The sequence below is a fragment of the Vanessa cardui genome, chromosome 18 (genome assembly GCF_905220365.1).
Source record: "Vanessa cardui chromosome 18, ilVanCard2.1, whole genome shotgun sequence".
In the NCBI taxonomy this organism is placed as follows: Eukaryota; Metazoa; Arthropoda; class Insecta; order Lepidoptera; family Nymphalidae; genus Vanessa; species Vanessa cardui.
The window spans coordinates 133,279-160,986 of NC_061140.1; the positions used below are offsets into that span (position 1 = coordinate 133,279).

The 27,708-nt window shown below is 36.8% G+C and overlaps 1 protein-coding gene and 1 non-coding gene across 2 annotated transcripts in view; both read left to right on the top strand.

The window, feature by feature from the left end:
• Window positions 1–1,395: 1,395 nt before the first annotated feature.
• Window positions 1,396–27,708, top strand: part of LOC124537230 (protein prickle-like) — a 321,460-nt gene continuing 295,147 nt past the window's right edge. The window contains exon 1 of the mRNA XM_047114002.1: window positions 1,396–1,510. Within this exon, the coding sequence (XP_046969958.1) occupies window positions 1,398–1,510 (113 nt within the window). The 5' untranslated portion in view covers window positions 1,396–1,397. The remainder of the gene's footprint in view (window positions 1,511–27,708) is intronic.
• On the top strand, window positions 17,934–18,005 carry Trnaw-cca. Its single transcript has one exon. It is a non-coding gene; the product is annotated as a tRNA-Trp (tRNA).

A 27,708-nucleotide genomic window follows, 5' to 3' on the forward strand; every position in this document is an offset into this window, starting at 1 on the left:
CTTCGCAAGCACAAACATAAATACTTTATTAACAAAACATTTTTTCTGTTACAGGTACTCATCTGTGACGAGTGCAAATCAAAATCTCCACTAAATCGAGGGACATACGATACACAATCGTACGCAAGATAAACAGCAACGTACATAGTAATTTTTGATCATACATCAAATATAAACACATTTCAAAATTATTATGGTGTCAAAATAAAAATGCTTCTTCTCTATTAAGGCGCAGAGCGTACAATGTATATTTACCTTGGTCGGGTTGCGCCCGTCATCAACTCTTCTATTGTTGAGCCAACGGGTCAAAAAAGGTTACATTAGAACGTTAATTCTCAGGTTCCGTATACGAATGATAATCGATTAACAGTCGCGAGGTGTCGTGAGCGATACGTGCAAAGACATTCCATCGCTCACGGATTTCATTAAATTGTTATGATATCATCATATTCACTATCATTTGGGCACTCTACGGCGGTTTATGATTATTATGGGAAATTATAAATACAATATAACGACCGGTGAGTGATTCAAAGTCAAAGTAAGTAAGTTTGTTTGTTTGTTCAAATTGTTAATCTTATGATATGTAGTCCCATATGAGAAAATATTTGCGTGGCCATTCATTAAAAGAAGTTAACTGCGTTATTGAGTATTGTACAACAGTAAGTACTTCCTGTAGTTACTGTTCGACATGCTCAAACCACGTGGAGGCGCTCGTATAACAAATTAACGTTTACACACAACCGTAATCTGTCTTAAAGTCAATTATTAAGAATGATATCTCAATTCGATTTATTAAACGATGATTTTTATTATCAAAACTACTGAATGGAGAATAATTATCCGTAGCGATCGCTCCGAGCGCCTTTTGTGTCCTAACTCGGAAAATCGGAGCTTATTAAGTCGAAGCTTTTTAATTTGATTCGTTGACAGACGCTGCATTGTATTGTATGTTATACGCATTGAATATACAAACAGCTGTTTTGCTATGTGCTAATAAAATCGTAAATTATATTGGAGTAAATTTAATTAATACTTTTGAAATGTGTTGATAATTGGTTAAAATATAAATAAATATTGATTTATGTCAATAAAATTCCCACCGACAGTGACACAGTGCTCGCTGCAGTGAATATAACCAGTTTATTAAGTGCCATTAGTGAACATAAAATATACAAAGTGTTAAATACATTTAAATAATCGCGAGTGGTCCGGTGTAATTAAAACCCGTCTCATACGTAGGCAGTATTGTATCCTTTGGTGAAGTTAAGTCACGCGATGTGGATCTCAAAGTCATAGCGACTCCGTAGGACATTCTGTGACCAGAGAGTGTGATCGCTAAATGGTATTTGGTGTCGCTCGTGGTCGTTCAGTGAAGTGATGTCCGGCGTGTTGAGATGAAGCGCAGTAAGTCGTACACGTGGCTGTCCGGGCTGCTCAAACCGAAGCCCGATGAAGACGAGTGGGGCGCCGTGCCCTGGGTCCGAGCCGAGGTCCTGCAGCATGATAGGTGAGTTTATTGGTGTTTTTTTTATAAATATTGGACAACATCACATACATTACTCTGATCCCAACCAATCAAGATCCCAGCTAAAGTACAACACAAACACAAAGACTTAAGATAATACAGGAAACTTATGAACATTTTCGACATCGATTCGGCCGGGAATCGAACCCGGGAACTCGTAGTAGCGTACCTATGATAATCGGTGTACACACTACACGACAACGGTGGTCGTCACGGTCTTATACAGTGAAGAAATCTTTCAACGTAAAATACTATTGAGAATAAACGGCGAAGACACTCCTCTAGTTTTTTGTTCTTGTAATTGTGTACAATATACAATATGCTAAAGAAATAACCAGTAGACCACACGTTATATGTTTTAATTGGATTGACCTCTTGTTTTCGTGTTAAAATAATATTAATATTGTTTAAGAATTACCGTCCGCTTGTAAAAGATACGAAGTTGTTTGAGAACTCGTTTAAATTTGCGAATAATCTTAATATCTTGTATAAGATCGCGATCAATCATTACTATCATAATGTAGAATCTGTTTACATTCATTAAATAATTTTAACAATAATTGATCGCTTATCCATTAAAATAAAATTAATTTAAAAATACATATTATAAATATAGATGAGATGACTCAGGGGAAAATATTCTCAACCGACGAGCATATTCAAGTTCGGATACATACGAATGTCTCAGAGGTAAATGAGTCTGATGGTGAGTGGTCACCACTGTCCGTGGTACCTACTAAAATATGAATCATTCCTTGTATCAGAGAAGCCCAGTTGAGACTGGAAACTATTATTAGTATTTTGATACTTGCTATGATTTATTTAAACAAGGGATTACTTAAAATAAAATAAATAAAAAAAAACTGAGATGGCCCAGTGGTTAGAACGCGTGCATCTTAACCGATGATTGCGGGTTCAAACCCAGGCAAGCTCCACTATATATATGTGCTTAATTTGTGTTTAAAATTTATCTCGTACTCAGTGGTGAAGGAAAACATCGTGAGGAAACCTGCATGTGTCTAAATTCATTGAAATTCTGCCACATGTGCATTCCACCAACCCGCATTGGAACCGCTTGGTGGAATATGTTCCAAACCCTCCCCTTAATGGGAGAAGAGGCCTTAGCCCAGCAGTGGCAAATTTACAGGCTGTACTTTTTTACTTTACTTAAAATACAATATATAAAAGAACACTTCAAATAACGACTGTGCGCGTAAAAAAATCAACCCGTACGTTTTCACTCTCAGGGGAACCCCGTTTCATTCCTCTAATTTAAATTGAACTAAACGTGATAACCTCTCAAACAAAACAATATTAATAAAAAAACCAAATTGGATAATGAACAACGAAATTCCAAGGTGACGAATATATAAAAAATCCAGCCGAATTAAGACTATCCGAAACTTTTCGAAGTCGGTTATACAAATAAAACAGTCGACAAGCGTCGCTAATTCCAAAATATTTTTTAAGTTTATCGTTTTTATATGGCATAGCTGAGTTTATAATATTAATATTTTAAAATAAAATGAGACGTATCGACAAAGGTCAAACGAGAGAGATGTAATTTTGTGATTTGGACTCTGTGTTTAAAGTAATAAAGATCATAATTGTACTTTATCAGGAATAGGTGTGCATCGGGTATCCACGCAATCTCGATGAAATAATTTTCGGCTTGTTTAATATAAGGTTGTTTTGCTTCCTTCGATATTGTTAACTATTAGTCGCCCGCGGGTTCGCTCGCGTTTTAGGGTTGCGTCAGGTAAAAAGAGTAGCGTATGTTCCTTCCTTTCTTGGAGTTCAAGTTTACTTCATACCAAATTTCATCAAAATCGGTTCAGCGGTTTGGTAGTGAAACAGCGCTCTCGCTGTCGTGACAGACATAGTTATTTTCACATTTATAATATTAATATAGATAATGTAAATTGTTAATAGTTGTTGATTACGGGATATTTACCTGGTTTTTTATTTTTATTTGGTGGAGCTCGATATTTCGACATATCTAGTGACACCAATAGCAGTGGTGACCAGTGTTTACGCAGCAAACATACGAGAAAGGAGTTAGTCCGATATGGAAACTTCTAACATTATCGACATTTACCCGCAAACTTCAGTCTCGTGAACAAGACATTCGTACATAATGTCGAAATATCGAGCTCCAACAAATAAAAATAAAAAACATGGTAAATATCCCGTAACTAATAACTGTAATAATAAATTTTTATTATTACAGTTATTATTTATTTAAAATCTTAATATAGATTGTATGAATTTCGAATTTTTTTTAAATGAATTCTTCCTATTTCTGAATGAGACAGACCTAGTTTAGTTTAAGAGGGATTAGGAATGGCCTGTCCGGTACTGAGATGTGGAATGGTGCGTGTAGTCGCGAGTATAATGGCCGGTCGCGGGCTCGGTCAGAGTGCGGGCCGATGATAGTATTGATGAACAACTTAATTGTGACGTCACTGGAACGACTCCATCTTACGAGTGACCTTTGACTAATCTAACTTTATCATCTATACTTCTCAGCTTGTAATAAGTATAATGATGGCAGTACAAAGGAGGTACGTCTTATTACTTTGTTATATAAATGTTTTGATTTGGATGGATGCGTTATAAGGCTCAATGTAATGTTTATTGTTGATTGAAATGAACACAGCTCGTAACAAAAGAGGCGATAAGCTCGAACTTCTCTTCTTTTTGAATTTTTTATACATATTAATATCGGGATTTTTTTACTTTAGCTGAAAATTTTCATAAGGCGCAATGTAACTGTAATTTTATACATTTCAACTATACTATCAGCATTTAAATATTTAATCATTAATTAAATGATTGATAAATGATAACCATTTTTATGTGTACTTAGAATTTATCTTTGAAATCCAGTTAAATATTTAGTAACTTACGTAAGTTACTTAAAATGTCGGGTTCACTCATACGCTCGAATTTCCTTACACATTTAATTTAAATAAATAAAAATGCCTTCATGAATAGCCAACTTACCAAAAATAATAAATCCGCATACCGCAGACTGCATTGTACGAGCGATGCTCAATTGAGATAAATTATAGATAATACACTACACGTGACAGCGATACGGGTCCTCAGAGCGTACCATCCGACGCTCGCAAGTGGTCGTGGCAGGTATGCGGTGTCGGGTTACAGAGCATTGTGGAGCGCGGGACGACGCGGTGAGGAGAATTATGCGACCGCAATACAGGGAGCCAGTCTGTCGAAGTGATTTCGGCGCTCCGTATAATACTCGAATATATTCTATTGAAAGTTGTAGTCCTTGCTGTTGTTCCTCACTGTCTAAGTTCACTCAGTCAACTCATCACCGAGGGTTGCGGGTTTTCATCGGAACAGCACTGCAAGTACCCATGTTCACTCCCTCGTGAAACGCTGGTCCAGATTAACAAAGTTGGCTTTGGTATTGGTCGTTGGTCGTTGTCAGCCGATGACGTGATACAGCACAACAAGCAGATGGAATATATCCGACGATGACCAGCGCAGCGTTTCGGAAATGAGACCTTTATTATAATCTAATAGATAATCTTTGTATACACAATTATCTTTCTATATACATACTTAACTCAACCGTAAAGGTCAACCTGACATGAGTGGTGTCACAGCAGTGAAAAACATCAATGAGTTTAATGTTAAATATTTGTAATTTATCGGTCTTATATTATAATCTTTTTTTTTTTTTTTTTTTATGGCATAGGTGGCAAACGAGCAGGAGGCTCATCTGATGGAAAGTGACTGCCACCGCCCATGGACATCTGCAACACCAGGGGGCTTGCAGGTGCGTTGCCGGCCTTTAAGAAAGGAGTACGCTCTTTTCTTGAAGGTTCCCATGTCGTATCGGTTCGGAAAAACCGCCGGCGAAAGCTGGTTCCACAAAGTAGTTGTGCGAGGCAGAAAATGTCTGAGAAATCGTGCTGTTGTGGATTTTCGGACATCAAGGTGGTGCGGGTGAAACTTAGAATTTTGGCGAGATGTCCGAAGGTGAAATTCAGCAGCCGGGATTAATCCGAACAATTCCTCGGAACATTCCCCGTGAAAAATTCGGTAGAAGATGCAGAGTGATCCAACATCTCTACGCAAAGCCAAAGGATCAAGGAGATCGGAAAGGGCTTGATCGTCGATAACTCGGGCCGCTCTACGTTGAATGCGTTCAAATGGAAGGAGTTGGTACTGGGGAGCACCCGCCCAGAGGTGAGAGCAGTACTCCATGTGAGGCCGAATTTGCGCCTTGTAAAGTTTTAGGCGATGGGCCGACGTGAAATACTGTCTCGCTTTGCTGAGCACACCCAGCTTTTTTGAAGCCAATTTGGCTTTGCCTTCCAATTGACCGCGGAACTGAACGAGGCTCGAAATATCAACGCCAAGTATTCCGATACTACCTGTAGCGGCTATCGGAATGTTCTCAAATTGTGGAGATACGACAAATGGTGTTTTTTTAGCGGTTAACGCGCAAACTTGCGTCTTTTTGGGGTTGAAATGGACTAGATTTAGTCGGCCCCAATTCGAGACTTCGTTTAACGAAGATTCGATTTCAGACACAAGTTTGATCCGGTTCTCTTCGACGTTTTCCCGAGAAATATTAGCGCGGCCGGTGTATAAGGTGTCAACGGTACTGTCGTCTGCATAGCAATGAATGTTCCCGATTTGCAACAAATCATTGATATGCAGAAGAAACAGAGTGGGTGATAGAACGCAGCCTTGTGGAACACCAGCATTGACGAATTTTAAGTCAGAGCATGCACCGTCGACAACGACCTTGATGCTCCGATCTGCCAAAAAGCTGGTAATCCAATTGCATAATTTCCCGGGAAGCCCATAGAAAGGAAGCTTCGAAAGAAGCGCTTTGTGCCATACACGATCGAAGGCCTTCGCTATGTCCAAGCTGGCTGCTAATGCCTCCCCCTTGCTCTCAACTGCTTCAGCCCACCTGTGAGTAAGGTAAACTAGAAGATCACCGGCTGAGCGACCCCGACGGAAACCGTACTGGCGGTCACTAATCAGCTGATTCTCCTCTAGGTACCGCAGGAGCTGGCAGTTAATAAGGGACTCCATTACCTTGGAGAGCAAGGAGGTGATGGCTATAGGTCTATAATTGGACGGATCTGAGCGGTTGCCTTTTTTAGGGATCGGGTGCACCAAAGCTGTCTTCCAGGAGTTCGGGACGACGTCTAATGTGTAGGATTGCCGGAAAAGACGCGTTAAGACCGGTGCCAACTCGGGAGCACATGTCCGTAGCACGATTGGAGGGATGCCATCAGGTCCACTCGACTTATGAATATCCAAGGAAAGAAGTGCTTTGCGAACTGCACTTTGCCGGAATTTAACCTCCGGCATCGTGGTATCACACCGCGGAATTGTCGGTGGAGACTTTCCTTGGTCATCCAGAGTCGAGTTCGACGCGAAGAGAGAGCCTAAAAGATCAGCTTTCTCTTTCGCGGTGTGGGCCAATGACTCACCGTCCCTGTGCAGAGATGGAAACGAAGGCTGACAGAAATCCCCTAAGACAGCCTTAGCGAGAGACCAGAACGCACGTGTTCCTGAAGGGAGGCGCACCAGTCTCTCGCCAATTCTGCCAATGTACTCCGTCTTCGCCCTAGCAATCACGTTTTTGAGGGACCTAGAGGCAGAGTTATATTCTTTTTTGAATGCGCTGGTATTTACATCACGAGACGCAGATGCATTAGCCCAGGTTTGATAGCGTTCCCACTTTCGGCGTGATGCCGTTTTGCAGAAGCGACCAAACCAAGGCTGGGACTTGCCACCGATGGGTACTGCAGAGTAAGGAATGAATAGTTCCATACCCTGAAGCACCACATCGGCAACAGAGTCAGCAGCAGCGTTCGGATCATCCGGCGAGAAACAAATCTGTCCCCATGGGTAAGATGCAAAAAAAGACCGCATCCCATCCCAATCTGCTGACTTGTAGTGCCATACTCGGCGGCACCCAACAAAGCGAGGCCTTGAGTACCGCATAACCGGTACTGTACTCCGGACGAGACAGTGGTCCGACGAGCCCAGAGGGGGATCGACGGTAACCTGATAGCCATCCGGATGCGAAGTCAGCAGAAGGTCCAACAGGGAAGGTGTATGATCCTCCACGTCCGGTATTCGCGTTGGCGAGTTGACCAGTTGTGTCAGATCATATGCTAGAGCGAAGTCCAGAACAGATCTACCCGCATGATCGGTGGTGCGTGAGCCGAGCCATTCAGCGTGATGGGCATTAAAGTCGCCCAGAATAATGATCTCTGCGGATGGAATCTGCTGCAGCACGGAATCTGTAGCCAATTGGACGTGCTCAACCAGTCGGTCGGTTTCGGCATTACCGCTATGGGACCTATAAAGGCACGCATAGATTCGCGGATGGTCATCGCAGTCTACACGCAGCCAGATAATCGATAGGTCCTGTCCTTCAAGGCTGCCGAGGCGTCGAGAACAGATATCATCTCTGACGTAAACGCATACCCCAGCTCGTGGCACAAAGGAATGTTCCAATTTGTACCCAGGGTACGAAAGAAAAGTCGTATCGGCAGGAGAAGATATCTGGGTCTCGGTTAGAAAGAACAAGGCCGGCTTCGCCGTTTCCAGATGGTAGTGAACGGCGTTGAGGTTAGAGTTGAGTCCCCTTATGTTGCAGAAGTCCACAGCGAGGGTGGTAGGGGTTGCCTTATGATGCCTGCTCCGCTTGCCTCGAACAGTGGCGAGCGCAAAATTGCCCCTCCCAGAATTCACAGGGCAGCCTGGGCATCCCTGCTCAGGTGGTGTATGTCCTGAGCATGGATGCCCAGAGAGGGATTCTCCACCGCTGTCGCTGGTGGTACCCTCCTGGGGTAATTTAACCATATTCTGCACATCCATCAAGTTTTGGGGGGGAGGGGGATTGGGCCTCCGGAACTCTCACTTACCGGGCGAAACGCGGTAGCATAGCCACCACTTTACGCCGATTTTAAGTGAGAGAGTGGTACTTCCCCGGGTGTGCCGGCCCATTCGGCTGTAACCCGAAGGTATACAGCGTGGCACTACCACTTAGAAAAATATCTAATCTATTAAACTACAAGGCACTTAGTACATTACAGAACTAAATTAATGATGAAAATACGATTTGTCAGTTCTATATATGGCAGTGAGTATGACTACTACATTAAACAATTACACTGTCAACTCCATCGCTCGTTGATTTAAAAATCAATTATTGTATTGTCACGAAGAGAATTAACGTTGAAAAAAGCTTCAAATTATTTTTAGTTTTTAAAGTATTCTGCCCTATTTTTGGTTTCATTTATTTTTATTACATATAAATAAAAAGTGATGTAATTTTAACTTCTAATCTTAAGAATATAGACTTAAGATCTATTTGTAATTTTTTACTAGATGGCTTACATATCACTCGTTGATAAATTACTTTGCTATTTGTATAACGTTCATAAAATATTTAACATAACAAAGTCGTTTACTAAAAACACACTATTTATATAGCGACGCCTACCACCCTGACATGAGTACAATACGAGTTCGCGATATTGCGATATATGTATATGTACGTGTTTATGAGTACTTCAGATAAAACAACACTAGTGTAATAATATAATTTAGGAACTTAAGCAAAGTATCTCCCGCACCATAATTTTCCCATTACACTATGACTTATCCGACGACTCAAATGGTGAGCTTCGCTGAACGTTCGTAGCTCGTACGTGCACTTACCATTTGGCCAGGGGCTTCGAATTGAATCTCTAACCACAGACCGGCCGACCACGTAACACTCACAGTCGATTCACGACGCGTTGAATCCATTATAACCTTTACGACTCATTGTTAAGGATTAAAATCGTGTGGAACGTTTTGCTGTTTTTGGAATCGATGGGAAAGAATTTCGAGATAGTATTCGATGGAAAGGAATAATTGAAAAGGTATTAATGTTGGAGGAAATACGTTGAAACCACAGCCGGACGGACTGCGGTGACGGAGGCTGCGGTGGGACAGGTGTTACTGCTGATAAGCAATCGGACGAGTGACTACAAAAATATACCTAACGACTACTGGGTAATACGGCATTGATAAACATTAAAAAGTAATGTCAATACATCGATATTTTCTCTTTGAGACAACATTAAATAGATTAAACTAAACAGTTATTGAGTAAGAACTCAAGTTTCGATAGAAACGGACCAAAAGTTGGATTAACTTATATATTTTATCTTTAAACTTCATGTTTTTAGTATTTACCTTTTGTAGATGGAATAAAGATACTTTAAGATTAACAAAAGTAGAATACGTTGATTTGAGCGCCATAAAACTAATGTTGTACTTAAAGAATTAATGCAAATAAATTATAATATTCATTAAAGTCATCATATTTAATTTGGTTTTAACGTGGCTTTGTTTTCACACTTTATAGAAATGTCGGTACAATAATATCCCTTTTCTTATTTCTCGAAGGACAAACACACTTACCTATTAATAATATTAGTGTGGGCTGTGTCAATATTTAATACATGACCCATTTTTAAAGTGACTCAAGCACCACTCTAGAACTAGAACCAAAGGGACAGCGAACAATAAAACCGCCATATCTCTTAAGCTTTTCAAAATCCCATAAGGAAAATATATCAAGCAGTACTTAAGATTTGTGCTTACTGCAAGGATCATGAACTCCCCCCAACGCTTATTCTGAATTCACACATTTCACCCTCGACAATGGCAGTTACCATACGATCCAGAAATTACCTCAATTTTAAGCGAATATAAGCCATTCTTCCATGTATTTAGGGGATGTTTTGGTGCGAAGTTCTGAAAGCAATTGTTTAAGGGATGACGTTATTTAAACTAAACGTATTTGACAGTTTTATTCTTTATTATGCGACGCCGTGCCATCCGGCCGTGTTTGAGGCGGAGGCGAAATCATTGTGAAAAATATATTTATGTCAGCCTGTTTTCACTACAGTTACACTTGATTTTAGCGAACGAATAGCGAATAGCAGTTTAATAATAATATGTGGAACAAACTTCCAAAATTCACAAATGCATAGAAAATCAACACCAACACCAAAATGTATGAGGAGTATTAGTAATTCATAAAGATGCTCTTATTCTTAAGAAATATATGTTTCAATAAGACATACAAATATCAAAGTAGTAAGCACGTAAGGCATTGGTTTGGAATGAAATCGCTTCCAAGAAGAGCTGGCACCAGGCTCGTTGCAAATATATGCATTTGATTATTACGTATTACAATAGACTAGACTAAGATTAAGATAAAAAGGACGGGTTTTGACAAGACTTCATTACAATTCAGTATTGTTAACGCATTTCATACAAAAAAAGATTACTATTTTCTCTACAAACAAACAGCTTAGTTTAGGTAGAAAATGAATAGAACTACTATTGATTCGCATATTCTCTATACATTAGTTAGTATAAATAAAAAAAAAAAACTAAATAAACTTGGACCCTGAGTACCTCCAATCAAGGTTCCGACTCAATGTGAGGCGGCGGGAAGAGAAATGAATAGATTAAAATGTCTTTCAAGGAATTCAATGAATAGTGTTTTAACGGTTATTTATCATTTATATAATCTTGTATTTTTCTAAAATTATATTTTTTAAGATAAACAAGTTTTAAATGTATCAAGAGGCAAAGTTGAAAGATATTAAATATGAAAACAAAAGTATAACCATAAAGTGTCCGGTGACGCGTCGTAGTGGGGGTCACAGCTTACTGCGCTATAAATCGCGAATAGTCTACGTTATGAGCTCGCCCGCAAAAAGAGGATTTATACGAGGAAAGTGACTTCGTTTTATTACCCTTGCTTTGAATAGACGTGAGTCGAACTGAGATTTCTTCAGTTTATATTTTATTTGATACGACTTATCGTGAAACTGGCGTGTATTATAAATTAGAACATGTTATAATACTTTTTAATGAATCTTTTATAAGATTATATTTATCAAAGGCTACGTATACAGTCAGGTAAGAATATTTAACATATACATTTATTATTCGATATATACTTATTTCATTTGAAAATATAGATAACTCAATTGTAAACAGTAATACAAAACAATTTCAATAATTTTATCTGTGGTCTATTGATTATACGATAGTACTTAAATAAACCACAGATAACAGAGGTTTTCTACCAATACTGGCACCTTGAAAAAAGGTTGACTGATATTTGAAATCAAAATATGAAAAATAATTAATTCAAAAAAACTAAACAAATCAAGACAATATTAAATGTGAAGCTACCACTGCACCGGTTCGAATTCGCCCGAGAAGACCCGGAAAGAAACTCAGTTATTAATCTCTCGCAGGAATGGTATGATAGTAAATGTTTGTTTCAATAATACATTACCAAAGCTTAGTCACGGCCGGTATATTATGTAATGTTTGTAATATAATACGATAGTCGATACCGGTCCTTCTTATCAGTAGCATTTGCAAGTCAATATAGTTTAATCTTGTTAAATGCAGTTTTATCCGAGGAGCACTATTAGATTCAGTGTTTATCTAGCACTGAGTTTTAGTATCGTCTGTATCGACCCGGCTGTGATCCTATTAACATAAATATTATACGGATAATATGGTTTATTTTAAAAACAACTGCACCGCTTCCTGATAAAGTTATCTTCCCGTTTAGAAGTTATAACGCACTAAAAAATAATTCTCAATTCTTAAAATAGATTACAAGAGACACGGAAACGATAAATTCAATGCATGAATTGATTTGAAATAATTGTTGACGTGTGTGTTAGTTTTTTCAACAGTCGTAGTTGCGAACGTTTTTCTGGTTAAACAATACTAAGTCATAGTAATCAATAATATATTTTGAATGTCAATTGACTAATAGGTAGTAGGTACTGTATGAGTGATAATCGGCTGTAGTTATTGGTTATTAATTATCTTAATATAAATAATTGTCCCTTTCGTTGTATCACTATTTCTTACACAAATTCTCTTAAATTTGACCAACTTTTATGTTGAAAGTTGTATACAATGTTGTCAGTTAATTTTATGCATATTTTTGATTCTTTCCTTTCTTATTAAACTGAAATAAATGTTTAATTTACGATACACAAAGACTGCGGCCTCATACGCAGGCAAGCAGCACTTACTCAGTTTTTATGTGCTATATTCGAAATCATGATTCTGCGTTCTCGGCTATGAAGGAAATATCGTAAAGAAATCTTCAAATCAAGTCAAGCGAAATTCTGACAATTATGAATCTAATAATTGTCAGAATTTCGCTTACTAATACCTGTTGACTTCCAAGCAGGATACATTAATTGAAATAATTGTATTTAATTAACATGACGTTGTATTTTTTAAATGTTAAAAAAGAGTAACTACTGAGTTTCTTGCCGGTTCTTCTCGGTAGAATCTACTTTCCGAACCGGTGGTAGCTTCACTTAATTGTAAAATGACGATTCAAAAGTGCTTATAAAAGCCTACTTGAATAAAGTTTATTTTGATTTTGATTTTGAATATCTGCAATTGGAGTTGCAGTGATCTTATCATCAATAGAAGATGCGGCTTTTATCTCGCAGTTGGACATGTACATGCAGTTGCTTCAAGTTTTACTCAGATATTCTAAACAAGCCAAGTCTCAAGAAATACGTTTTCACAACAATATTAGTACTGGATAACCTACAATTGTCACCATTCAATGATAAATAATGCATTGCCCGTATTATCTGTGAGTTGCGAAGCGTGCAGCCGCCGCGCCCGAGATAAACCTACAGCGGGACACTCCTTTATCGAAGTTTAAAAGCTTTTATCTGTTCTCTCCGCAACGGGAGCCTTTCGGAGCGTTGTTTGGAAAATAAAATGCAAGTAGTCTTTGCTTCGTGATAAACTATTGATTATATTGAAGGATGTTTCTTTGTAAATTCTGTTAAATGTCATGTATGATCGATATTTGCTAATTATAGAGGTTTAATGATTCTAAAGGAGAAATAAGATAGAGGATTAACTTTTTGTTCGTAATTTTAATTATCTCAGTTAAAACTCAGTAACAGTCAACTCATTGAAATTGACGAAGAAAGTTCTATTACATTTGTTACCAGTCACTCGGTTACAGAAATAACACTAATGAATTTATATCGAGTTGATTAAAACAACAGTTATAGACCTGTGAACAATGTGTTAGAATACGCAGGCTCGTGCGAAAGGCTCCAGGCTGTTGCCTTAACGACATGACATCTTGATACTATAAACGTGTTTATGTCATTGACTGATTGTATATTTACTTACTAATGATGATGATGTCGCCCTGACACTTTGTCCAACCACTCTCCAGCCAACTACATACATAAGGGATATTATAGTGGACGAGTACACTAGCAGATGCACTGTCTTTAGCTCATATGTTCTCCTTTATCTCTTAAAATCTGAGACGTGTAGTCCGTGCCTTTGGTGTATTTTCCAATTGGATGCTGGAGTTAGGTAGTTTGTCGGGCCTAAAGTTTCTATGATAAAACAGTTGCATAGTCAAAATTTTTAGGTTTAGTTTTTCTTTCTTTCATGTTTCATTTGACTTTAATTTAGTTGGAGTGCTGGATTCTTAGGCTGTAATGTCATATTATACGAATTTATTCGCTGTTGTTTAGTTGTATCTTTTAGCCACATATTTTATAAGTAAGGCAGTATCAATGCTGTCTCCTTGTGTCAAATGATCTGTGAGCATGTCGGATTCTTCTCTTTTGCGGTATCCTTGGTCTTTTTGAAACTCTTTATTTGCGTGTATGTCTGTATTCTAAGTAAAGGTTCCTAAAGTGTAAATATTAAATGTCGTAAACTTAACTAATGGAATATGCTTGGTCATATGTCTTTGTAATAGTTCTTGTGGGACGACGGAATATAAATTTGGGCGCAGACATGTGAGCTTCGAGAGATTGCGCCTGTCAGTGTAGCGCAGTTGAGTGACACATCCGATGAGTATCAGCTCTCGGCTTTCATAATACGCGTTATCGTCGCATTAATCTTTAATTGCTTATCTCGTTTAAAACACAAAGTATGATTGTCAATTAAAGTTAACAGACGGCACCCGTTAAGCTTTCACGGCCGTTTATCTGCTTGTCTGCGTCCCCGTAGCTCCGTACTCGTAAACGGAACCCGCCGTTATGCTCTTTGTGGCCAGGAAGCCTACTACGCTGTTCATTAATATGTATAAAATATATGTATTATATATATTACAATCTGACAATACATGATATATTAAAAATATATTTCACAGGTACATATTTTATATAGGTTCTGTTTTTTTTTACGTTAACATAAATAACGTAGGTGTAAACCTAAGAAAGAGAGGGGAAGCTCTCTCCCCCTCTCAGAAAGGGAGGGAGAATAAATTCAATTTTAATATCTAATATTTTTTTAACGTTAACATAAACGAACGTAGGCGTAAACCAGAGAAAGAGAAGATCAAATTCCATTATATTTTCCTACAAATAATTCACAATGAAACTTTCCACTTATGTTACATTTCACAAACTCGAAACCGAAATATACTTCTTTCTGCGGTTTTGATTTGATGAATCGGCACTTAGGAGAGTCGGAATTTAAACGATAATTTAAAAAAATAATATTTTACTATGGACTAAGTCCGTTAATATCTGATCTATAAATCAAGGGAAGCCAAAATTACGTTTTTATAATTTATCATTATAGTATTGTGTGTCTGTGTACGTATATTATTGTAAGCCTCATTTATTAATGATATATTTTTTGACACATGTAAACTTTTTACCAATCCAACCTGTAAATCAAATTTAGGACATGACGCTCCTGTTTCAAAATAACACGATCATAATAAAAGTGAAATAAAAATAAAAATATACGAATAACAGGCAAAGGCCTTATTAACAGGCAAAGTTGCAGAGTATTTATATAAAAACGATTGCCTTTCAGTGTGTTGTTATCTAATTAATCCAATTGTGTCTTTGTTAGTTTTAATTATTTACTGTATCGTAAGGCACCGTGTCGGGCCACAACCGCTCCGATACGAGGCCGCCTCGCCTCGGGCGGGCTGAGGCCTGTGAGGCGAGGCGCGCCTGTGCGTACACTACGCGCTACGCATGTTGCAATATAAAGTTACATTCTACTCAGCCAGGATTGATGACCCGCGCTCGGCTCGCATCGCTCAGCGCCACGCGCCGCGCCCCGACTATATCTGATGTTTTACGACTTTGGAGAATATGCTGCGTATCGTCGCTGTGGCAATATACAAGCGATAACTTTAACGATTCCGTACCGACACATTCTCGCTGGCTCCTTTTATATGAAACGTGTTACATATTCAACTTCTCAAGTTAATTTGATTTAAAGTTATCAATTTCTAGTTTCTTGATTATTACGTAAAATAGTTCATCAATGATACGATTCGACTGATGTCTGTATGTATTAACAAACGACCAAATGTTTCCAATTACAAAAACATATTTCGATTTTCCAATCGTCGAAAGCTAAAATAACAACACAGAGTGCCCGAGAGCTAATTTTTAAAACGGTATCGTTTGTGCGTTGGGCTAAAAAATAACAAATCAAATGCTGTTCCAAGCTTCAATAAGTATTGTGAAAATATTGACTTAAAGCTCGCTAAACGTTTCTGAAGTTCTGTGATCGAATGTTAAAAATGTTAATAGACGAATATTGGTATAAACTGCGACGTGCGAATAATTTACACCAATATATATTTGTCGACTTTTATTTCACCTATTAACGAATAATATCATGGAATACTTCAACGTAATTACATTTTTAAATTTAATAATTTCTTTTAATTTTAAATAAATAAGAAAATTATATTTTTTTATATCTAAATATAGTGTAATGTATACACTAGTCACGATCGATTGGAAGTGTTTTAACTTTACCTAAATGATCGCTTAGATCGACTTCAGTGCAAAGTCCAAAAGCGCGAATGTTTAAATAAGCAAGAGCTTATAATTTTCAGGCCAGCTGTAAATCCTCAAGGATAGAGCTCACTTTACGTGCAGGAGAGATTTACACGAGATCGCTTCGTCACGTCACAGAAATCAGGACAGCATCACCCCGCGCGGTGCCCAGTGCCCGACTTCGCTGAGCTTTACGATAAATTACTTTTCTTTTAAACAAGGATTAGGGATATCGGGACCCTTTAGACGGTAACTCTCGAAAAATGGAGAATAGACGTTTTTATTCCCTGTGAAATATGTCCGAGGGGAAAGTTTAATATGCCTCGCTTTATTTAAAGAAATTTTCGAATAAAAAACTTCGTCGACTTATCTCGAGTGGGTCCATTATTTAAAAGGTTTTTAATAAACAGAGATTAAGAGATGAGTTGGGTTTTATACAATGTTACTTAGATATTCAAACATGCCTATAATATCTGTTTATAGATTTAGTTAAAGAGTATTTACAGAAATGTTTTTGTCATACGACAAAGAAGTAGCGTCAGCATAGCAAGTTTTATTATGAAAATTGGTTTATTGTCTTACTAGCAGACTCGGCTTGACATGGGTAGAATAAGACTCAACATAAACGATTACATCACAGTGTATATTAGGATCCCTAATGGTTGGCCCATTTTCATCATCATCCTCATAATTCAGCAAAATTTATACCAAAATTTCCACCTACCCGCATTGAAACAGCATGGTGGAATTTCAACAGACCAACTCTCTCCAACCAAACCCTCTCCTTAATGTAAGAGGAGGCCTTATCTCAGCAGCAGACATTTATAGGCTGTTACTTTACTTTACTTTACTATACAAAAATGAAGTTACACTAAGCATTAAACCTTGCTCATAAATCGCTCCGACCAATAATTAGTAAAAACCGTATGAAATTAGTTTTTTAATTTGTGAGTTAATCGCGTATGGGAGGACTTTAATTTATAATGCGTAATGATTATGAAATCATTATTTATATTGTTATCTGTCATTAAGAGATATTATAATGTTAGTTATTTTTATTTTGGCTTATGAAGTTTTCAAGGCAATTGTGTAATAAAAAGAGAGACGATTTGTATTTTTGTCACTCTTTGATGTGACTCAGAGCTCGCGAAGCTTGTTGTTATTTGAAATATATTAACGATCTTAAACTATGTGTTTTATTATTATTTCACTAATTTTATTAATGTTAAATTCACAGTATTTTGTGTCTATATTTTTCAAATAGGAAGAGAAAATTTATAAATATAGTATGTCCAAAGCTTTTGACCGCAACCTATTCATACAAGTGAAATACAAACGAATAGTTCATACAGTTTTCCATTTCAATAAACTGCTCTTATTGAATAATAATGATATTGTAATGAAATTTTATTTTATCAAAATATTTGTGAGGTCATGAATTCATTTGCGTATTACATGCCATAATTTCGCAATTACTCGTACAGGACTCCGTGGCGCAACGGTAGCGCGTCTGACTCCAGATCAGAAGGTTGCGTGTTCAAATCACGTCGGGGTCAGGGAATATGTTTTTGTCGATTTGTTACTAAGATAGAATTTATTTTTTATTTGAAAGTCTGAAACATGATTTATTCCTCTTTTCGGCTGCGAGCCTTGAGCAATTATCGACCATTTGTTTTACGATAAACACAGAAAGAGAGCTCGCTGAAATGTGTAGTTTTAATATCAACGGCTTATCATTTGTAATTAACTCCTTTCTTTCGACATTGTAAGAGCGACTTGAAATTTGGGATTTTAACCCAACAATTGTACGGATAGATTTAAATAAAACCTTGTTAGAATTAGAGTTACGTACAGTATCTATGAAAAGAAAAATATAGTGTACAAAACATGTATGTGCATTTTATCGATATATTCCAGTAAGGCATAGAAAGTGGAGCGTGTGCAACGCTGTTGCCGGAGTTTCAATGGTCGACCATTAGAATATTGCAGAACACTCGCACAATGCCACTTTAGCGGATGAGTGCGGGATTGCCAACTAGGATCTAAGTGGAATGACTCTGATACTAGAAAAATCTGCTCGCACCGTGACTGCGCTTTCTTTTGATAACCTTTAAATAATTCGAGATTATAACTATGCCAGTGCGAATTTGACAGAGATACTTACTTACAATACTGAATGTGCAATGAAAGCTGCACTTTTTATTTTTGTTTCTTTTACAGTTATTGCAACGTTGTCAAATGCCAGCTTAACCCTTAACCTTAATACAACCTCTTTTTTCCGCCTCGAGATTTTATACAAGACCATGGAGATCTGCACCAATTTATTAGTAGATCTTTGAAAAAGCCGGCATGTTGAGGCTGGGACTCAGTACTTATTTCACTTTGCTACTGAGCAATGTTTTGCATTTGGCACACAATTTTTAGATTCTTAGATAATAACTGTTGGCAGTTTGGTTGGCACATTGAAAATGCAAGGAATTTTTCATTTCATCCACTGACAATGTCTATTGCCGAGAGGCTATTTGCCGACTGGCTTCCTATTTCAAATGTTTGTAAAATTTTTATGAAGTATTTTATGAACTAAGAATATTAATATATCATCAAAAACGATATTTTGTGCGCCAATGATAAACGATTTTAGATTCCTTTACACGATTATCTTTCAAACAGATTAACTGTAGAGCGTGAAATGATGAGATTGTCTGAATGTGGGAATTATTCGTCCAATCATTACCTTCAATATATTTCAAATAAATAGCTCTTATTTTCATCGATATAAGAGTTAAAATTAAATATCAATATGATCAGATATTTTATCAAACCATTTTGTTTCTTATTTCGTCGGCATAAGGATGAATTGGATCGATATACCGGAATAATTTTACTTGTAACCGATTTTTTTAAGTCATAGATTTGGATATTATTTCGGTATTGGACCGTAGCCGAATGTAAATTAGTATAATTTACTTGATCAAATCGAATCGATTATTAGAATTTGTAATATTCCGAATTATAATGGGTATTATTTTCGCTAACTTCGGTCTTTCGTCTATGTATATTAAAAATGCAGTAAATTTATATCTAGAGTGGTACAGTCGCTTCGTAAGCCAAATGTTGATTCTGAGTGTTTGGCCTGGTCCAGAGCGAAGGAAGGTTCAAACAACGAGTCGAGCCTATATTAAGTTATTGGATTATTCCTTTAAGACATTTTCAGTCGCACCTCAAGATTTAGAAGTAAGCAAAATCACAATCAAAAATAAACTTTATTAAAGTAGGCTTTTACAAGCACTTTTGAATCGTCATTTAACAAGTGAAGCTACCACCGGTTCGGAAAGTAGATTTTACCGAGAAGAACCGTCAAGAAACTGAGTACTCTTTTTCAACATTTCAGCAGTATTCATTCTAATGTAATCTATTACTATTAAGCTACTATTAAGCTGGTGGTTATGAGCCGCGACCTGTTGCGACTTGTCTTTAAAAGTAAATGGCTTACTTGATGGTAAGTAATCAATACCGCCTAGAGACATTGACGCCGTAGGAAATATCAACCATTTCTTTCATTACCAATGCGCTACCGGTCTTGGGAACCAAGATATTGTGTCCCTTGTGCCTGTAATTATACTTGCTCAATCATCCTGTAAATTGGAACACAAAATTACTGTATTGCTGTTTGACGGTAGAATATCTGATGAGTTTATACTTTTCCAGTCCGAATAGCACAAAGCTCTTCTATTAGATGTCTTTAAATGTTTAATCACACTCATAAGAAGTATTACTGCCTAGCGGTATCATAATAGTTGAATAGTTCAGGACTAACGGAACAAAACTTCAGACATAAATCTTAATTGAAAATTTTGTTTTCATTCGTTGGTAATTTGCTTTTTCATCTTGCTCGCTAAAAACCTGAATGTCAACGTCAGGTTTGTTGTGTGTCACTAACACGTGTCTGCAAAATTAGAGGTTACTTGTAGAATTTCTGTACATGTTTATTTAAAATATTGCACGTAAGTTATGTTCTGAGAATACCGTTTACTTGTAAAATATATCTGTGTAACTGTTTGTAATCATTTTCTACATGACTTTGGACTGGTAGATAGGAATTTCATAAAATATCGTTTATGAATAAACGACACACCTGGTGGTGAGAACTTACATCTGCCCGAAGTATTTTATGTTGTCGAGCGAACATGACTACAAGTTACCAATAAATATACGAGATTTGTCATGTGTCGCTTATAATTAATACTTTACCAACGCTGTTTAATCGATTCTATAATACCTGCGAGTTTTTGAGCTCAAATATGTACGGTTTTACGAAATGTAGAAAAGTTATTCAAAATAACCATATTGAAAGTTGGGGGTTAAGATATAAAGGGTACTTTATACACTACCTCATACCATTAGTCTTAAGTTCCTATTCTTTAAAACGTCTGCGCAAGAGCAATTACACAAGTGTGCGCTGAGTATTCTCCTCTCCTCAGCACGTAATCTTAAAGATGTATGGGCAAGAACCGTCATAGAAGTATGCGCTCTGTATTTTCCTGTTTTTAGCAAAATCTGACACACAGGAAAAGAGCACCCGTAAAAACGGCCACAATACAATCTTTCAGAGATACAGAAAGAATACATCTACAATAACTCCTAGGCGGAATCATTATTTATGATGCAGGATTCCAACAAGAGTCAGTGATCGGTTCTTCACAAAACTAAGCAGGGAATTAAATATACAGCTATGACAAAATACCCGCAGTAATGAAGGTGGTACTTTATCACAGTCGTCGCCGCAGCTCGCTTGCGGTTACTTGACAGATGCTGAAGATGATCCGTGGGAGCTCCCGGCCTGACATTGTCGGTAATTACCTTAACGCACTATGGCAGGTAATATTTAAACATGCTTTATAATATAGGGGTAAATCTTATAGTCATATAGTTATCATCGACATGGTCATGACTGGCGCGAGAGGCTGTGTGCAGGGCGCGTGGGACACTTTTTGAATGTTATTTCGTGTATTCGCGACCGACGCGACGTGCGTAACAGCAGAATCTGTAGCTATACACTTGACGTATTGTGCAAGATTTGTGTTGTTTATATCTTACGCTTTCGCTTGTTTATTAATTTAATTCATAATTTAAACGTAGTTAAATTTCAAATTTTAATAAATACGGTTTTCGCTATCGACAATCACTTTAAATGGCAATTGTTTTCTTTTAGTACCTAATATACGCGATATCAATCGCGACGATTATTGAGGGAATGACTCTGTATGTAGTGTGTATATGCCTTTAATATGTACACATTTACAAAACTTCCAGGTCAGAATTGAAAAGGAATTAAAAAAAATGAATACTATCAGATTTTATAATATCTAATCGACCAACAACAGTTATATCAGCAATAACAGTAACAACTTTAAATCAATAATAATTTATAAAAAAAACGACTGTAATTCGCTACTAGATGGCGCTGTAGTATATGAACGTTTATAGCAAATAAACTTTTGCATTATACAGACAAACAGAACAACGCCGGAGCTCAGTTTGTGTATCTTTCTAAATCTGTTATAAAACAACGATTACTGAGAAACGAGAGGGCAAATATTTGCTGTCATATCTTTACCTTAAGCGCGGACCGGCCATCGGAAGCTCTATATATGACTCTGCCTCAACCTCGCAGGGCTGATAAACGTTCTTTACTTTTTTACATTATGTGAACTTGATGTTATAAGTTAACTACATGTAAATATATAAACCGTTCGCGTGATATTAATGGCTAGGATTAGTGGTTACATTATCAGTATCTTGAATGAAAATGAATAAATCACATAAATTTAAATCATTATTGTGTTACTGTTATAAAACTACTTTCAGCGCTGTAAGGGAAGGTCAAGTTCAAGGTTATTCGAGTTCAGTATAGAAACAGTTATAGATTGCTAAGCTAGATCGCATAATAGAATCGTTCTATTAAAATAATCTTGATACTAATCGAATCTTTTTACAGTCATTGTCAGTTCCTGCTGAATATTTTAAACGATAATCAGTTTGTGCTGTCGAGATGTCCGTCAGTGGGGACCAGTATTTAATACTCTTAGTGTAAGCGACTTCACGTACGAGCGCTCTCGCCGGCTCCGATAATGAGCAAAAAACTTTGTCTACAGTCCCGGCTCGTCGACGACCGGTCCCGCTCGCGTCGCTCTATACTTGCCCGTCTTTCCAACACGAAGATATACATACCCGAAAACCCTTCATACTATGCTAATACTTTACGATAAATATTGAAGAGCTTCAAAGAGATTTTGATAAGATACATTTTACATCAATTAAGGTCTTGAGCATGGATGTGGATGGATATTGAGGTAGAGGACGACCAAAGAAACGATGGATGGATTGTGTGAAAGAAGATATGGTTAGAAATAATGTTGCTTGTGAGATGACGTCCGAAAGAGAAGTATGGAAGGAGAAGACATGCTGCGCCCACCTCAAATAAAATTGGGGTAAGGGCAGGAGGATGAAGATGATACATTCAATAAATTAAAACAAAAGAACTATACACTCTACCATGTATTCCATTCACACGCACACATATGTAAATCTACATATTTATTATGAAACTTTTACAATTAAGAGTTTATGTTACACCGCCAAAGACAATCACGTTACAACTTGACTTGATTGTCGTGAATAAGACGCAGTTTTTGACGTTATGTTATTTTACTGTAACTTTGACAAGGTGTCGTCCAGCTTAGCCTCATTTCTCCTATCGTTTATCCTTCGTATCAATGTGTCATATCGTCACTACGTGTTATAAAATAAAGTCCTCCGCCGCGTCTGTGTACTTAGGATACACTTAAAAACGAAGCGGATTTTAATACGGTTGGCACTAATGGACGGAGTGATTCATAAGGAAAATTTGGGTGTTTAAATATGACCACATTCCCAACCGGTAGTCGCTTTGTTTAATATAGATTGCTAAATGACTATTCAAAAGTACTTGTAAAAGCCTGCTAGAATAAAGTATATTTTAATTTCGATTACGATTGTTGAATTTGCCGGAAGAAATTTGACTAATAGAAAAATATGATATAATCATTTTAGGTAGACCTTTATTGTACCCGTGCATAAGCGAATCATAAGCAATCATTCATACTTATACAATCGTTTGTTCTGGCTGATTTTCAACGTACCGTAGTGAGTATATAGTAACTAGTGAGTTTAGAAAGTTGAAATTTGACACAAAAATGTATGTATTCATGTTAGCATCAGGGTCTTTGGAAAAAAATATTTTAAAAGTGTAACTGGGTCGGATTACTTACGGGCAGCTAGTTTTACATAACTAACTTAAACATTGAAAACTCAAGTATCGTACTGATCTGATCCATCCCCGATAAGACGTTAACAAATTTTGTAGAGTATTTTCAAAGATCGGCGCTGGACACAAGTTGCATTGAGACGCTCATCAAAGGAAACCTCAAACAAACTTTCAACCTCAAACATATTTTTAATTAAAAAATTATATCAATTGTGAAAATATTATATATTAATTTATAAAAGTATACATGAATTAATTTTTTTACACTGATTATATCTTCAGTAATGTTTACATACGTTATACGTTACGAGTACATGTCAATTATTTTAGATTACATTTTTAGAATTTACTTTATAATTATTTTAATTAAAATGCTGACTAAAGGACGACCTCCACAGCCTTGTTCCGACCGTTACCTCATTACACGTTAATACGTTATCTAGTAATTAATTAGATCGGAGTCGTTGTACCGTCGACTTTGACGCGAGTACATCGATGGTTCGTACACTTCGAATGCCGAAATCGCTTCATATAATTACAATAAAATTCTATCTCAGTATAAAATCTCCGTTTTTTGCGCGCGCTCATTACTGATCGTCGACGCGATTCCTGGAACCGGACCGGTTCCTCAAAAAGCATACGGAACCCACGGTGATGTTTTTTTATTTATTATCCAATGACCCATAATAAGCTGAGGCGTATTCGATGAAATTATTGTAATTATTCGATTTTTATTTTCTGAAGTAAACATTAATCATAGTAATACAATGACCAATAGTAAAACTACGAATGTCGTTTACGTGCACGGTGCAGCACGTTACGGGCCGGGGTGAGCCATTGGCTGAATAGATCAGCGTAAATTACAAATAGGTAAAGTTGACATTTATGCACTTTATATTCCAACTGCGGCGTAATAAAGAGTTATATTGCGTTCGTCTTATATTTTATGCCCGTTCGTTTTTTAATTATTTTTTAAGTTCAACGAAGGCGTGAAAACCAATGACATAAATACGTCAATTGCATTTAAAAAAATGAAATCAAAAAAATTTAATATACATATGTAAACAGTATTTGTTTCTGTTCGTATCGTATGCGCACACGCATGTTGTTGACATTCGCGTAAAGTTCGCTGGCATAGTTTCATAAACAACCTGTAGGTGGCACGTGAGGTGTATGGAATATTCTCTTACGATAATATTGAGAGAGGCATGGCGTCGATGCCTATATACTGCAATATTACATATGTGTAAAGTCATTAGTAAGTAGTAGTAGTAGTAGTAGTAAGTCATTTCATGGTCTACTTTAAAAGAAGTAATGTATTAATAAATAGAAAAAAAATTATTAAAGGAACATAAATCTTAATGTCCATAGTTGACGATGCAATTCCTTACTTGAATATGTATTTTAATATAAAATAGGAATAGTTAGGGATAGGCGGTAGAGTCCGGCGCACGCTAGTTCCAATTTTAAATTTAAAAAAGTTTCTATTCATGAGTATTTGTTTATTTATAATTAATGCCTTCTACATTGCGGTCCGATGCCATCTCACACATCAATAAAGTCTTTATTGGCGTTATTCACACTAGCAGTGTAAACACGCCGTCAAATATCCTCGACGTGGGTGATAAGGCGATAATGAAGTGGTAGAGCGAATGAATTATGGCCGAACTATCAAAACAACAAAAGATGTAACATAGAAGCTTTTGACTTTTATTAACAAATCAGAGCGTTGAGAAAAATGAACAAAATTTGAAATATTGATTACATGTGATAGATATCGATTGTATGGAAGATATTATCTAGACCAGCAGTGAAGTGAATTTGTTCAACATATTGTTCGAAGTTTAAAAATACGACAGAGACAAAGCAGGAACAACGTTTTTATATGCTTTTTAAGGCTCGAGAATCAAATGCCAACTATCTTTAACTACGGCAAGTTACCTGAGAGTTTTGACGATAAACTCTGCAGCTCGTTATTTGAACTCGCATATCGAGTGAAGATCGGTCTTGAGATTCGGTTCTAAATATCGCTCTATCGCTATCGGTGTGCGATATACGAGATCCGAACCCTTATACTTAATCAAGTACAGAGGTGAAATCTTATTAAAGACACAATCTGTTTAAACGCTTACTTGGTGGTAGGGTGTGCAAACCCGTCTAGATATCACCGAATCATATTCTATCACCAAAGTACTACTACTCAGTACTATTGTATTCCGGCTTGAACTGTGAGTAAGCCAACGAAATTACAGGCACAAGGGGCATAACATCTTAGCTCCAAGGCAAGGTACATTGATTAGTTAATATTTCTTGCGGCGTTATTGTCTATGGTGGTGATCATTTGCCATCAAATGACCCATTTGTTCGTCTACCAACCTACACCATAAAAAATATTTAAAATTCTGTTTATATTACCTACTTTTAATCCTTAGTTTCTAAGTTCTTTTAACGTGCTACTATAATCTATGTATGTGTGGATAGTAATTTTATTTATGTAACACATACGCCGTAATTTACGGCGTAAAGTCGTGAGAACTGTGTATACATGCAAAATACGTCAAGCGGCTTGGGTTTAGATTTTCTTTTGAATAGATTCTACTTCAGCGATAAGGCACTTTTACGCCAGGAGACCTTACGATAAACCCACAGCTCCTGTTCGGTTTTTATCGAAAATAACCTCAAGGTGCTTTCTTTATTAAACTGGTTTTATATTTAAACTCAGTGACATTGTAAGCAAGCCTTGAAAAGCCGACGTTATTCTTTATTTACCAAATTTGTAAAGGAATTTTCGTCTTAAGAAGAAGCGGCGTTCGAGGAACGTTAATTTGTCCTAATTGTGAGCCCCAAACCAGGATTCTTGGGAAACATTTTGCTTAAAAGCGTAGCTTTACTTACTAACTTAAAATTCGCGCCGTAACTTGTAATCTTCTGGAAATATTCAAACGATGTGAGGTGCAAGTACTCGTTAGTTGTCGCGGAGTGTTTTCATTCTTTTTTGATGAGCACTAAAATTCAACGACAAGCTGTTGATTTACGTAGACAAACTGTTGCGATGCTTAAATCGTTTAAATGCTATGCTTATAATAGTGAATACCAAAGGCCACTTTCTTGGCAATGTACCGCCAAACATGTATTAAAGTAAAAGTATTAAAATGAACTTGCTTGATTCAATATTTTAATTTATATAGTAAGTAATTATTAGATCAGTTGTTGAGACTGAGGTCAGAGTTCGGGGAGATAAACCTGAAAGAAACCTTACCTTAAATAAAAATGTTCAATTATCGAGCTCAAATAGTCTAGTGTTTGAAAGAACTCGCAATATTCATCGAAGAGGTTTAATATTGAAGCATCAATTACTGTTAGAATAATAGTGTTTATTGATCTTCCAGATAGCGACGAAGAAAACCTATACATTAGAGTTTTAATTATAGAGAATATAAATGGATTTCATATTCATTTGACTGTATAAATTTATCTCTTTAAATAAAATCAATTAACAAAAAAATTGCTATATCGTATCGTGTGTCAGTGGATACGCGCGACGTTGCGATGCAGTCAGGAAGTTCCCAGGCGCAAGCTTGTATAATTGCGCCTCGTATGGGAACATTACACAATGGTCGATACCGCATAAACTGCATCTTACATAATGAACTATCATAACTATGTTTACTTAAAAAAACGTGTTAGCTTGATCTGTTAAGGTCGTTCGTCGCATAACAATATACTCTCAACATTATTGTTAGTTCGTATTTCCTGAGCGTCAATCAAAAAGCTTGCTGTTTCAAATGTTTTGCATTGACTTAATGAAATGTAAAACTCTACATCCGGTTCGCAATTCCTCCCGCGAAGATATGGCATGGACGCAAGTTCCGAGCTATTTATGGGCAGCTACAGCAACCGACATTCTTTAAAAGTCATTTTTATATACCTACGTAATATGTATGTATGAATAC